The sequence below is a fragment of the Cyanistes caeruleus genome, chromosome 2 (genome assembly GCF_971803275.1).
Source record: "Cyanistes caeruleus chromosome 2, bCyaCae1.hap1.1, whole genome shotgun sequence".
Classification (NCBI taxonomy): Eukaryota; Metazoa; Chordata; class Aves; order Passeriformes; family Paridae; genus Cyanistes; species Cyanistes caeruleus.
In genome coordinates this window covers 3189194-3203675 of record NC_141702.1, presented here as the reverse complement: position 1 = coordinate 3203675, position 14482 = coordinate 3189194, and the positions used below count along the sequence as shown (strand labels likewise).

General features: G+C 45.2%; 1 protein-coding gene across 1 annotated transcript in view; it reads left to right on the top strand.

Moving 5' to 3' along the window:
• The window catches only part of XKR6 (XK related 6), a 168417-nt gene extending 158667 nt beyond the window's left edge, over positions 1–9750 (top strand). Inside the window, exon 3 of the mRNA XM_086875584.1 lies at positions 8526–9750. Coding sequence (XP_086731710.1) covers positions 8526–9490 — 965 coding nt within the window. The 3' untranslated portion in view covers positions 9491–9750. The remainder of the gene's footprint in view (positions 1–8525) is intronic.
• The last annotated feature ends 4732 nt before the right edge of the window (positions 9751–14482 follow it).

The window sequence follows — 14482 nt, the reverse complement described above, 5'->3', positions numbered from 1 at the left end:
CATTGAGGAGTTGAGCCAAAGGTCTCCCACATTATTTTTAAGGTGATGAAAGGGATTATACGACCATGGTTGTGATAAACAGAGGGCTGTGATCAGATTTTGTCTATAGCTGTAACACAGTGTTGGAGCCCAAGCACTGGCACTCAGGTGACTGTGCTAAATTGGTCTCTGGTAGAGTTTATTTTGCCTGCCAGCCCTTTTCCAATGCTTCCCCAGGCATGAAAAAACAAATTCACATAGTCCAGGAACCATTCCCATTGGGCAGATTGGATACAGCTCCTGGGGGATTTTAACAGGATGGGCATGGCAGATTCTGCCAGCTGGGCTCAGGGTCAACAAGTAATCCTGTTTCTCATTTGGTGCTCAGATACCACCACCAGGCTCTCTTCCCATGTGTTCCTCTCCTCTCTGCTGGTTTTTATGAGCTGATCTGTGGTGACAAAAAGACCCCAGCTAGCCAAGTGAGTTGAGGCTTGTTTGTGGATCTCTGCTTAGACAGGGACTGAGATTTCCCCTAAGTGCTGCCAGAAATGTTCCAACTCTGGAACAGGTGTCAGCAGCTTCTTTCCCTACATAAATAGGTAAAACCTGAGATATCTGCAGTCAGCATCCTGGGAAAGGGGAAAGGCTGCTATGGAAAGCAGAAGTGGCTTTTCATGCTGATGAGGGCTGTGTACACACATGCCTGTTGAGACCAGCCTTCTTCTCAATGATTTAACAGAGGTATGCTGTCTTTCTCCACTTGAGGCTGTTGGTAACTCTGTCTGGCTGTTTTAGCATGCCCTCTGACTGACCATGGCACGCTCCTCACCTCAGGAGGGTGTTGGGGGCTTGTTTTACCTGCTTGGCCTTCAGTGGTATAAATTCATTGTGTTGTGTCACTTGAATATGCCCACACCATGTGGGGTCTCAGCTTCTGCTCTGCAGGAGCCACTGTGGGCTATTGTGCTCATCTTGGAGCCAGGAACAGGTTTCAGCAATCCTCCTTTCTCTTCTCTTCACCTTGCTGAGACTCAGTGCTCCCCTCTAAGCTCTTGTGAGGAGTTGGTGGATGCCAAACCGCTGTTACCAATTATTTCTCTTACCATGTTCTTTGGTTATTTCACTTTGAACCACACCCCTGGAAGTGTTCAGGGTCAGGCTGGATGGGATCTGAGCAAGCTGAGAGTGTGAAAGGTGTCTCTACCCATGGCAGGGGGTTGGAACGAGATGAGCTTTAAGGACCCTTCCCTCTCAATCCATTCCATGATTCACCAGGAAGAGTCCATGGAGAGACAGGGGCATTTCCACACAACTCATCCCATATCTCAGACAGAATTCCTGGGGTGAAATAAACACTGAGGCACGTGATGGACGGGGTCTCTTCATACAGAGGGTTTTAGAACAGTGGGGAGGCTTTGCTAATCCTGATGTGGTGGGTGATGGCCAACATTTTGAATAGGAGACTGACACTTCACTGAGGTCATTCAAGGACAATCCCAAACAGAGTGTGTATTATCCCATCTCTGCTTGGCCTGGGGTGCTCGTGCCTCCCACAGCAGGCTCAGTCTCTGGCTTACATCCAGGAGGAGACACAAGACTCGATGGCTGCAGGGTTGGAGCTGGAGTGCCCAAGTTCACAGAGGACATGAATAGGACACGACAGAAGCAGCCGAGATAATGAGAGCACAGATCAGATGAGTGTGGCCGGTCACCTCTTCCTGCATCAGGGAAAAGGGGGCACTGGGGACAGCTGAAAGGCAGCAGGATGAAAGGGGAGAAAGCAAGGCCTTTGGAAACACAATCCCTGGTGACCCCATGGATGCTTCCTCAAGGCGGTGCTGCGGCGTGGGCTGGGGGAGGAACTAAGGAGAGATTCAACTTTTCTGGGGTCATTGAGGATATCTTAATTTAGCAAAAGGAGAAGGGTTTAGGAAGCATCATTTCAGGACATGAGCCAGCCTTTAACTGTCAAGGGGCGGGAGGGAAACTCTCCATGGGATGAGCTTTTGTGGACTTGCCCTGGCACGGGTTTTCTCACAGTGAAAGGTTTGGGAACACCGAGGTGCCTCTGGTCTAATCTGGAAGAGTTTTCCTTGTGCCAGCTTGGACATGGACTATCCTGTACAGAAATTCAACTCAAGCCTTGTGTGGGACTCCAGTGGGATTTGGTGGTAGAAGGCTTTCTTGTTATCCAGACCTACTTGGAAATCTGTCCCTGAAAGGAGTTACCTTTGTTTCCTGCCTTTCCCAGTCATCAGCAGTTTTCTGTTTCCTATGGAATTGTGATGCTGTGTCCAGGTGAGCTGGATCCTGGACAATAGGGATGTGATACCCCTTGGAAGAAGGTCCCAGAGGATCTCCCTAGCAAGGGAGCAGGTGCTGAGGATGTGAAACCCACCCCTTGCCTGATGAAACCAAAATATTTTCTGTGAGAAAAGAGCAAAGGACAGGACACGGGTGTGATATCTCTTCCCAGTCTCCCCAGTGTCACAATCTGGATTTTCATACCTGGCAATTCCAGCTCTTAGTAGAGCACAGAGGTGTCACATAAATGTGAGGAGGCCATTCCTGGGTCAGACTTTTGCATCGTGTTCACAAGAGGTGGAGTAGTTCTCATCTGCCAGACTGGACTGGTGACACACTGGAGAAACTGTTTAAGGAAGTGTCCTGAAATCCAGTGAGGAAAATGAGTGGCAAAATGGTCTGTGCAGCCTTTTACTATTTATATATACTGGCAATGTTCCACATTTTTTTCCATGTTCGAAGAGACAAAGAGGGAAAATAAAGGAAAAAAGACACGAGTCATTCCCTCCTCTGATGGGGAAGAATAAAGAAAGATCAAGCATCAAAATCCATCAGGAAACAATAAAAATCAGACCTGAGGTCTGATTCTGACCCCTTTTACTCTAACACAAACAAATTAAATCAGATTAAAAAATAAGGGAGAGTGACTTTCAGGCCCTGTTATTACAAAAGCAGGATCTGGCTTGATCTCTTTTGTGTATAAATGCATTTTCACTCTGTGTGCATCAAAATGAAAGCCTGTTCCTCGTCTCCCACTGAGCTTCAGGGAGGAACATGCCACCCAAAGGGGAAAACAGGATAACAGGGTTCACAGCACAGGGGCTGAGCAGCCAGCCAGGGATGGAGATGAACTGAAACGTGGCACTTGGCATTAAGCAAGAGCTGCCTCTGCACAGGGGCTGAGGGAAGGTTTCGTGTCACGCTCAATATTTGCCATCCCGCTCACCCGGGAGAAACGTTGGTATCTTCCCATTTTGTTTTAGTGGAGTCTTAAGGAGAATTAATGTCAAAAAAGAAATAGAGCACTGTTTAGGCATCATTTTCATGTCCCTGTTAAAGGGACAGGCACCACAGGAAACACTCGGGGAATGTGCTACAGCAACTGCATCCAAATTACGGGCAGCCAACAACCTGCAGCTGGATTTGTGATGGGAACTGTACCTACCCCTATGAAAATCCTCTCTCCTCAGCTGGACAACACTGAGTAAGGCCAAGATGGGTATATTGTTCATTTTAAATATTCATCTGTGTGTGTGATTTTTTTCTTTTAGACTGGCTGTAAAACCTTGCACAGCTGCATAGCAGGAATAGGCCAGATAGACAGGGATGGCCTTCCCTGCACTGTTTTTGTTCCTAGGCTTTAAAAGCAGCAATGGCAATTTAAGGGGAGTCATTGTTTTCATTCTTTTGTGTGGATGGGGTTTTTTCCAAAGAGCTTTTTTAAAAATCTGAGATGACCTTCCTTTTTCTGTACCATGGGTACAAACCAGAGGAGGAAAAACAAACCAGGGTGAAATTCAGGGTGTTCCTGTGAGCTTCAGCAGTTTCCTTAAAAGTCAGAGTGGTTCAGGCTCCTCTCCTCTGGCAACAGATCAGTGTCTGCATTTTACTCAAGTCCACTCATGTCTCCATGATCCAAAGCAACAGCTCTTGTTTCCCTTTCTCAGAGAATCTGGTCTGACATTCTCAGAAATTTAACTTTTATACACCTGCCTTATTTCCCACTGCTTTTTCATCTCTCTGTGCCATTTCCTGTTGCACATTTTTCTGTGCCATGTGTTTATCATTAAAGAAGGATCATGAGCTCCCCTGAGAAAGGCAGAAATTTTTTTTGAGTCTCAGCTGGTGTCATTTGAAATGCCCTGAGTACCTTCCTTCACTCCAGCTCCCAGCTCAGAAATGTTCTTGTCCTCTGTATGCAAGTTTGTCGCATCTGCCGGCTCCACATGGCAGTCTGGAATATCCTAAAGCATCTCAAACGTTGCTGGATTCCCACCTGTGATGGTTGCACTAAGCTTTGATCCTCCTTTGAGCAAAGAGACATCATTTAACCACGAACAGCCTGGGGTGAGTCTCCTCAGTAGGAGCTGAATCCTGTCTGAAATGTCTTGTCAAGCGCACTGTGATGTGAGGGAGAACCATTTCCTGCTTTAGCTTGGGTTTTATACCAGATCTTGGGTAAATCCTTCAAATCTTGGTGCTTCATCTGCCAAATGGGACATTACAGAGATCTCCCTCCCCGTGCTGAATGTAGGTGAGCAGATGTCTCACTGCAGGGACTTCAGGGTCCATTCCTAAAGGAATTTGGGGGATTATTTTGGGTGCTGTGTCATTCAAGGGATTCCTTGATGGTACTGACTTTGGCCTGTGTGTCACTCATGGCTTTCTAGGGCAGAGAGGTTTGAAGAGACCCCTGGTCTGTGCCCCTCTGACTCATTGTGGGCAGGTGGGATACAGAGCTGCCACCACCACGAGCCTTCCAGCCCCATAGGAGCCGATTTCCAACTGGCTCCAGAATGCCTACAGAGAGGTGGCTGTGCATGGTGGGGATGTTCTGCTCCCAAAACTGGGAACAGAGTGGGAAGAGTGGGAGTGGGCTCCTTTTGAAGTGACTTCAGTGTTTACCCAACCTCATCCCTTTGATAAACAAACCTTGGAAGGGAGTTGAAACCTACTTGTGCTCCACAAAGGTGCGTCAGTTACCACGTGCAAGAGTCAGAATCAAAATTAAAAATTACTGCTCATGTGATCCAACTTTTCAGGACTTTTTGTTTTAGTTATAACTGAAGAGATTTCTACAGTTGCTTAGAAATAAGGTCTGGAGAAGTGGGAGGAAAAACAGGGACAGTTTATCCCAGAGTCTGTGAGAATTGTGAATTGTATGAAGATGTCACGGGCTAGAAGCCACAGGGAAAGTTGGGAATGGGAAATTTTATGGTCAAGATGACAAAAGTGCTGTGTCATTTAGGTCTCTATGAAAGAGCCAGGGAATAATTTCTGTGCCAACACAGCAAGAGGTAAGAGTGATGTAAGTCTTTACATTACTCCATGGTTCCTGCTGACATCCACCTACAGATCTCCCCTCTTACACCCAGGTCCAGATCCTGCTCGTCACCAGGGTGCCAAAATTCGCATTCAACACGAGACTTGGGAACTTTTAAACAAGAGCAAAAATATGTCAAAGTGCCCAGAGATCCTTCATCACCTCCCTCAGATCTCGGTGCAGATGAAGAGACAATGAGCTGTTCCGTACAGGGGGGACTCATCCCGCCTGACTGCTGGTGCTCGCACGTCCCCTGGCAAGGGATGGAGTCAGACACCTTGGGAGCATGAGTCAACCCCTCCCTGTCCCACACACGGATGTCAGGACAGGCTGAATCACTTTCTGGGGGTGTCTGCCTCTCTCTGCTGGCTGGAGGAGACGTTCAGATGACTGTCAGCAGCCCGGGTGCTGTGCCAGTGACTCAACACACGCACTCTGAGACAGCTCTGTGCAATTTACAGCAAAGGCTGTGATTAGTGGAGGGTTCTGCCCTGCAAACATTAGGTAAAGCCTTTATGTGCAAACTGGGGGATTGTTTCGGGTGTGTTTTATTCCCCTCTATTTTCTAGAATAAATGAGCCCAACAGAAACATTTTTAATCCAGGGTGACACATTTGTCTCCTGTGGGTTGGTGCTGCTTGAGTTTCCCTGTACAGGTACAGCTAATGCTGTACAAGTTTCTAGTAAAACAGCACTAAAATAAGACAATAAATGACATATTTTTTTCCTTGCTAATCATGGAAAGTTTTTAAACTGAATAGCCAAGAGATAGTGCAACAAACAGTACTTACATACGTAACAAAACTTTGTGGCATGACTCATCCTCCCAAAACTTTTAATAAAGTCTACCAAAAATGTAACTCATCTTGTACTTTAAAAATTAATCTAATCTACATCTGCTTGAGTATGAGGGTGTTCATATTCAAAACTTTCCATCCATTATGGGGAGAGACTGAGGGAGCTGGGCCTGTTCAGTCTGGAGAAGACTGAGAGGGGATCTCAATAATCCATATAAATACCTCCAAAGGGTGTGAGAGGATGTGCCAGACTCTGCAGAGGTGTCCAGTGACAGGATGAGGAGCAGTGGCCATGAAATAAACCACAAGGAGTTCCACCTCAAGATGAAAAAGAACTTCTTTACACTGAGGGTGGCAGAGCACTGGAACAGCTGCCCAGGGAGAGCATGGAGTTTCCTCTCTGGAGAGATTCCAAACCACCTGGATGTGTTCCTGTGCCACCTGCTCCAGGTGATCCTACCTTGGCAGAGTGATTGGATGATCTCCAGGGCTTCCTTCCAACTCCAACCATTCTGTGAGTCTGTGGCTGGAATCCCCAAGTCCTATGTGCAAGTGTTTCATAGGAGGGACTTAGAACTCAGGGGAAACTGTGATTTTCTTAAATCTGGTGGCTTAAAGCTTCCCTCATGGATAAGGCCTCTGCTCTTACTGCTTTGCTCTTCGTTGTTTTTTAAAATTCAGTCTAAAATTCTAATGCACATTTGAGCCCAAAGACAAGGGATTCAGAGGGAAACGAGAGCTGATGAAAAAGGGTAGTTTTGGTGGACTTTGCAAGCTGTGAGAATTCCAGTGAAGACAGAATTGGAGTCTGCCATCCTTCCTGGCCTTCTCTTCCATGATCTCTCCTCCAGACATGGATAGGTTGGAAAGAGGGAACACTAACCCTGCCAAACTGTGGGTTTGGCTCCTCAAAACCAAGATGAATTCTATAGAGTGAGGTCTGAGGAGTCAGTGGACCTTATTTACATTCCGATGGAAGCCAGGCCCCTGTGAGCAGAGAGAAAAGAAATCAGGAGAAGAAGATATTTAGGTTTTTCAGGCATTTTTACCTTCTTACCTCTGAGCAGCTGCAGCAAGATGTTCCTTGGAATTTTTTAAAGAAATAAAATCCAAATAAGATCTAGACCTGCCACTCAGTTACAGGTCAGAAATGGAGGTGCATTTCTCATTGTTTTGTTTGGAACCATTTTTTCCTTAGGACTTTACATGTTATGTTCCTAGATAAATCTTTGGCTAAGGCCCAATCCAACCATAGCTACCAAATTGCTGAGCTTCCCAAATATGGATTTTGGTCCATCATCTGTTTCCTCACCTGCAGAACAGTTGTCCAAGTGAGCAGCAGTGGGGGAAAATGAAAAAGATGCCAGCAGCTCTTTCTTTTCCCAGGAACCTCTCAATTAATTTTTATTGTGGTGCTTTGCTCCATGAGTTGTTCAATCTACCCTTGTGATAATCAATGGAATTATATTTTTAAAAACCTCTCCAGGGCAGTGGGGCTATTTAATCTTCTGGAGGAAATGAATTGTTTAAGTGTTGGTTGGGATGGAGAATAAGACCAAGTCCCTTTGGAGTATCATGGGGTGTTCTGCCCCATGTCAGGGTGCAGGGGGATGTGTTGGGAGCTGAAGGTGACCCCAGTGCAGGCTGTGCCCTCCCTGACATGACTGTGACTTGGATTTGTGCTCCAGCCAGGAGACAAGACTGGAGAAGAGATATCTCCAGTGTAGGTCTTGGGTCCATCCTGGGAACAAGGCAGGGGATTTGCTGGAGAGACCAGATCCTTTGTTTTGGAACTCTTTCCAAGGGTATTGATGAGTCTTGATGCTCCCTGGATTTATATGTTTATCTGCACAGGACAAAAACTTTGTTTTTCTGAAATGAAAATGCAAATGGGGATTCCTGAGTAAGGCAGAATCAGTGGGAAAGTTGCTTAAATATAAGTATTTTAGAATGAAAAAAGAATCCATGCAGTTGCAGGGAAATACAGGTGTCCTGCTCTTACCGTGGTGCATTTCAAGAGAGATTCTGCTCTCCAAGAAAGTAACCTTCACACTCAGGCTTCAGCATTTAGATGGGATCTGGATTTCAAGCCCCCCAAATGTGAATCCAGTCAGGATGAGCACAGAGGCTGTTCCCTACTGGAACAGCTGGGGTGGGGTGGCCGATCCAGAGTCTCAGGAAGATAAGGACAAGGAGTCAGAGAACTCCTGAATACGACACCATTTCCAATTCCAGCACTGATATCTCTGTATTTCTCTCCTCCAGACTGTAAGGACAACCTGACGTGAGTTGAACCTTCAGGCTCCTGAGCCTGCCCCAGATGCAATAATTTAGTGAGCAGATGATGTTTTCCACCAAAGCTCCTGTCTAACTCAGTGGATCTGTGTGTCTTCCGGCAGGTGTGTCCTCTGTGGCCTCCCTGATGTCCCTGGCTTGGGTGCTAGCCTCCTATCACAAGCTTCTTCGGGACTCTAGGGACGACAAGAAGAGTATGAGCTACAGAGGGGCCCTCATCCATCTCTTCTGGCGCCTCTTCACCATCTCATCCCGAGTTATTTCTTTTGCTCTCTTTGCTTCCATCTTCCAGCTCTACTTTGGGATCTTTGTAGTGGTCCATTGGTGTGCCATGGCTTTCTGGATCATCCATGGTGGGACAGATTTCTGCATGTCTAAGTGGGAGGAGATCCTCTTCAACATGGTGGTAGGGATTGTGTACATTTTCTGCTGGTTTAATGTCAAGGAAGGGCGGACTCGATACCGAATGTTTGCGTATTACACGGTGGTCCTGACGGAGAACGCTGCCTTGACGCTCCTTTGGTATTTTTACAGAGATCCTGACACCACTGACTCCTATGCCGTGCCAGCACTGTGTTGTGTCTTTCTTAGCTTTGCTGCTGGGATAGCTTTGATGCTGTTATATTATGGTGTGCTGCATCCCATGGGGCCAAGAGCTAAGATCTTTGCCAGCTCCTGTTGCGCCGAGCTGCTCTGGGGCATTCCTTTGCCCCCCGATGTTGAGCCCATGGCGCCCCAAACCCCTGGGTACCGGGGGGCCCAGGCTACGCCCACCAGAGCGGTCACGGAGCAACAGGAGGAACTCACAGCTGACACTTGCTTGCCCGTTTTCCAGGTGAGAGCAATGGTACCATCTACTCCATCTGGGCGACCCTACCCCCCCGAGGGGCCTCTCATTAAGATTGACATCCCAAGAAAAAGATATCCTGCCTGGGATGCTCATTTTGTAGACAGGAGGTTAAGAAGAACTATCAACATCCTCCAGTATGTCACCCCCACAGCTGTAGGTATTAGGTATAGAGATGGACCTCTCTTATATGAGTTGCTACAATATGAATCTTCACTTTAAAGCTCCTTAAAGCAAAAGTAAAAGAGGGGACCTTATTTTTGTTTACGGTAAACACAGATCATGAAACAAACACAAACCTTCAGATAAGCTTTCTTTCTGGTTGCTGTATGTATAAAAAAAAAAAAAAAGATATTCTCTATGTTTTGTAAGTAAAAACAAAAAGAAAAACTTTTCTTTTGTTTTTTACACACAAGAAACAGTATTTCAACTTCCACACCTAGGATTCACAGGTGGAGAAGGAGGCATCTCCACATCAGTTTTATATCGTACACCAAGTGTAGAACATTATTTATGGGATTGGTGCTGATTGAAAAATATAAAAAAAAAACAAACAAACAAACCTACAACTGCCTTATGCCCTTAGGTGCTGAGTTTCATTAAGTACTGTCACCTTTCTCATGCAAAACTCTTTGATGATTATATGCCAGGAAAAAACAAAAGAAAAACCAACCATCCAACTGAAATGCCAACCTTAAAATTAAAAAAAAAATAAAATTAAAAACAACAACAAAAAGAGAGAAATGTATGAAAAAAAATTAAATCCTGTTGATCTTATTTGATTTAGCGGAAAAAACCCCTCCAAATGTCTAAAGATAAGAAAGCAAAGATAAGAAAGCAAAGCCAAGACAACCCCAATGGAGTTTGATTTTTCCAACATCTGATAGACAAAATCAGGACTGTAAGATAATCTGGCAAGGAATTTATAACACCATTGGGTCAAGCCTTGACCAAGTCATGTTATAAAGGTGACCCCACCCTGGAACCGTTTCCCTCGTGGAAATGGACCCTGTACAAAGGTGGGATTGTACCAGATCAGTGTGAAAATACAGGATCTGATCTTGTTCCCAACAACTGCTTGTGCTAAAGCCCCACTGTCTCCAGTGGAGCAAATACCAACCAGTCTGAGCCCAGAATAAGGCCTGCCACCTTGACTTCTGGAAAATAAGAAATTATCAAAATTATAAACCAAAAACATGATCCGAAAGTACATTTCCACATATCTAATAATTATTTCAGTAATAATAAAACTCAGCATGGTAGCAAAAAGCGAGTCAATTTAAAGGCACAATACTTGATCAGTGACTGGCAAAATAATTTGACCTACTGTATCATTTTAAGGCTGTGAAAGGCATACATGTATTATTTGTAATCTCGTGTAAGACCTGTCATGTCTCATTCAGTGCGAGCCTTAAAGTGATTGTAAAGCATCTTTCGTTCCATTTTGGGGATTTTTGGGTTTTGATTTTTTGTTTTGTTTCTGTTTTGTTTTTAAGGAAAACAAAACATGAAAAGTCGGGATTAAAAAAAAAACACAAAAACACAAAAACAAACAACAACAAAACAACCAACAAAACTTCTTCAAACGGTAATAACCTGTAAAACTGACTCACGTCTCGAGATGATTTGGTGCTTTGTATTTTTGTTGATGTTGTTGTTGTGACTTAGCTGAGAAAATTCTTCGACTCGGTTACATGTGGGGAACTGCTGATAAAAACTGTCTCGTGTCACCCTCTACTGTAAGTACATGGCGAGAAACAACAACCAGAGGAAATCCAAGAGCGTAGCGAGAGCGCCGTGGTTTAGCTTAGCCTTCCACCGCCAGGAGATGCTGCCACCTCCGATGCTGGCAAAGCCCAGACGGCCCCGCCAAGGGCTGTGTGGGGCTGTCTTGACATTTCCAAATAACCCGCTCGGTGTCTGAACATTCTCATCTCTCTCGGATTCTGTTTCTGTGCTGGAATCTCTTGGGTTTTTTTGGGTTTTTTTGAGTTGAATCACCGGGTTTGCGTCTATCCGACACCCTTTTTTTTCCGTTTCGAGAGTATTGCTCCTTTAAAGGAATATTCCCGTTTCAGGGCATCTTTTCAATCCCACCATCCCTCTACTTGGGGGGGAAAAACAACAACAACAAAATGAGATATTTTTAAGTGAATGCTGTAGTATTTTCTGTGTGTAATCGCAATTTTTTATTCCAGAAATACTGTAACTGTCTAGGGTGCAAAACTCCCATGCTGACCTATTCTGAAGAGAAGATCAGCATGGGGGGATATTTTTTAATTATGATTATGATTTTTTTTTTTAATTTCAGGAATCAGTTGGTTTTTTTAATTATGATAGTATTTAAAGAAACTAGTACCAATTTTATATAACAGTTTAAAAGAAGCTGAATGCTTTCTTCGCCTGAATATACCTGAAGAGAAACATTTTTTTCAATCAGTGATCCTTTGCAGTGTTCTGAGAAAACGTTGGGGTTTCTTCAGTTGTTTAATTTTGTTTTGTAAAGGAAACTTTTAACTGGTGTCTGTCCCTTTCAAGGAGGGCAGGACTCCTTCACGCCAAACTATAGACACACGGCAAAGTTTATACAAAGCCAAATTGTCACTGGTACTGTAATTCCCAGTCAAACTCCATTTCAGGCAGATGTTTCTGGGCTCTGATTACAAACAATGTGATGGTCACATTTTCATGCAAAGGGAGGGATTTGGTCTCGTCATCCCTATCTAACTCCCCAGTCCCTTGTTTGCTGTGCACATAAATACATATATAGATATATATATACACATGAACTGATATATATTTGTGAAAAGCTTTCATTTCCCTTCTCCATTGTCTGTGCTTCACAGCCAGTCCCTTCTCAAGTGTCCTACTAACATTTCACCCTGTTTCTCCCCTGATCAGTGTGCTGTCTCCATAAAAAGAGGTAATTTGTGAAGTGAACTCTGTCTCCACCTGCTGAGTCCTAAAAACACAGAGGTGCCCATCCTCTAGCTACAGGCCTGCATTTCTCCCTCCACAGCTTTCTTTTGACTTGCCTTTAATGTTAGTGTAGACTTATTTTGATCTTATACTCCATGTAAAGGCTCCCCTTGGTCGTTGCATGAAGAGCTCTCCTCCTCACATCTGCATTTTCATGGCAAAAGCATGAGAAAGGAATGGATGGCAAACAGCCCTGCTATTCCTCGGGGACCATTTTTCCAGGAGGTGGCATTCTCGTTTTCAAAAGCACCGTAAGAAGGTCCTGCACCCCAAACTTGTCAACCTTGAGGTCTGGAAATGTGGTGCTGATCACTGACCCCCATTGAACAGCCAGACCCTTCCCACCAGGACAGTGACATGGAGCCAAGGCACAGTCACCAGGTGCCAGGAGGAGGAGACCCTTCAGTGTTGCCTCTCATGAGCAACTCCAGCCTGCCTTCCCTCAGGAACGGGATCTTACTCCACACCACCACACCAACAGCCGTCGCCTCCACCCCGGGCCGGGAGCGGAGGGGCAAACACTCTGGAAGTGTCCTTACTTCTCAATGCAGTGCTAACTTCTCACAACCAAACCAGCTTAACCAAGGGCTTGACACATCCCTGTTCCAAAGTCCTCCTCCTTCGTGGCTCGTAGTGTGGATAACAACAAAGACAGGCGCCTCCACTGCGAGTTAAGACTGTTTCATTACATGCATAAACTTTCTGCCTCTGCTTCTCCTTTCTTTGAATGATATCCTTCTGCATCATCATTTAGCAAAGGATTCCCAGGGAGAGCCTGTGTCATCCCTGAAGAACTCTTTCTTTTTCCAGGACTTCATTACAGCCTTAACGTAAAGCACGTACTCTGCCACTACTCCCAACGTGTTCCTGATGGACAGTTTGGGGTGGTGACCATTTCCTTTTGGGATTACCTGTGATCTTGTTGCCAAACAGCGCCTTTTGCCAAGCCAAAAGCTCAGGGTGGAAAACTACCCCAGCTCTCTATTGGTACTAATCCCAGTGCTAAGAGTCTCATCTTTTCCTCCTGTTTTTTTTTAATTTTCCCTTTGATTTTTTGGTGTGCACTTTTGCAGGTTGGTCAGCAACTTCTTTTGTTTTCACTTGGATTTTAACTCCTCAGCTTTTCCCTCGTACCTTTTTAAACCATATCTCACCTTCTGGCCAAAAGATACTGCATGAGGAGCTTTTCAAACTGCCGTGGAGAAGGTTGAACCTGTATTTATTCACATCACAAGATCCGTGAGCAACTTCTCTGGCACATTTGTGGTGCTGGACTCACTCTGGGATCATCTAAACCAGCCAACTGTGCCATGCCAGGGCAATGCCAAGGCACGAGGGCTCCACCATCCCGACTGTTATTGTTCAAACCTTCCCTGGCATGGTTTTGATCCACTCCAAGGAGCCCTGGGCTCAGGCACAGCTTGCCCAGGCTTTGGCATTGACCAGAGACCATCCCCAGTCGGCAGTTTGGATGCAGCTGCTCCATATCAGGGATGGAAGATTTTAGGAGTCAGGATGGGGCCAGCACTACTCAGTTGGCTTCGTGGCCAGAATGGATCCTGGAAGTGTTTTATTTCCTGATGAAGATATAACTCCATGCCACAGACCAGGATGCAGGAAGTGGTGGAGTACGTCAGCTCGGATCTGGCGTTTTTCTGTTTTCTGCCTGATTCAATGGACAAGTTATTTTTCAGCTCACTTTGTTCCTTTTGCTGAGGTTGTTTTGCAAACTGCATCACTTTTATGGCTCAGATGTCAACCCATCCATCCCTCCATCCATGTCAGATGGATGGCATGTTTACTGTGATAGCGTTACACATCCATAGGCAGCTAATTCAGAGACAGGAATCATTCAGACCAGACCAAATCAACAGTGGAAACACAGGAATTACAAGGTCCCTGCCCATGCCCTTGTCATGCTTTGCCACCCACCAGAGGCATTCTTCATCTGCAGCAAATCCAACCTGAACTGCAGAAGAGGAGCCAGTAGTGAATAATTACCAGTGCAAAATGCAAGTGAGACACCCATTTCAAGTGTAAATATATATAGTTTCAGTGTTTGGGATTGGAGCTAATTCTCTGCTTCACCCTGTCCTTTTGTGCATCTGCCAAAAGTCAGCAGTCATTTGCATGTATTTTTATTTAAAGCTGACTGGATGAAACAGGGCAAAAATAAATCCAAGCTTTAGTGAATGTCCTGCTAAAATGTGGCTCACATGAGGAGCATCGCTATTG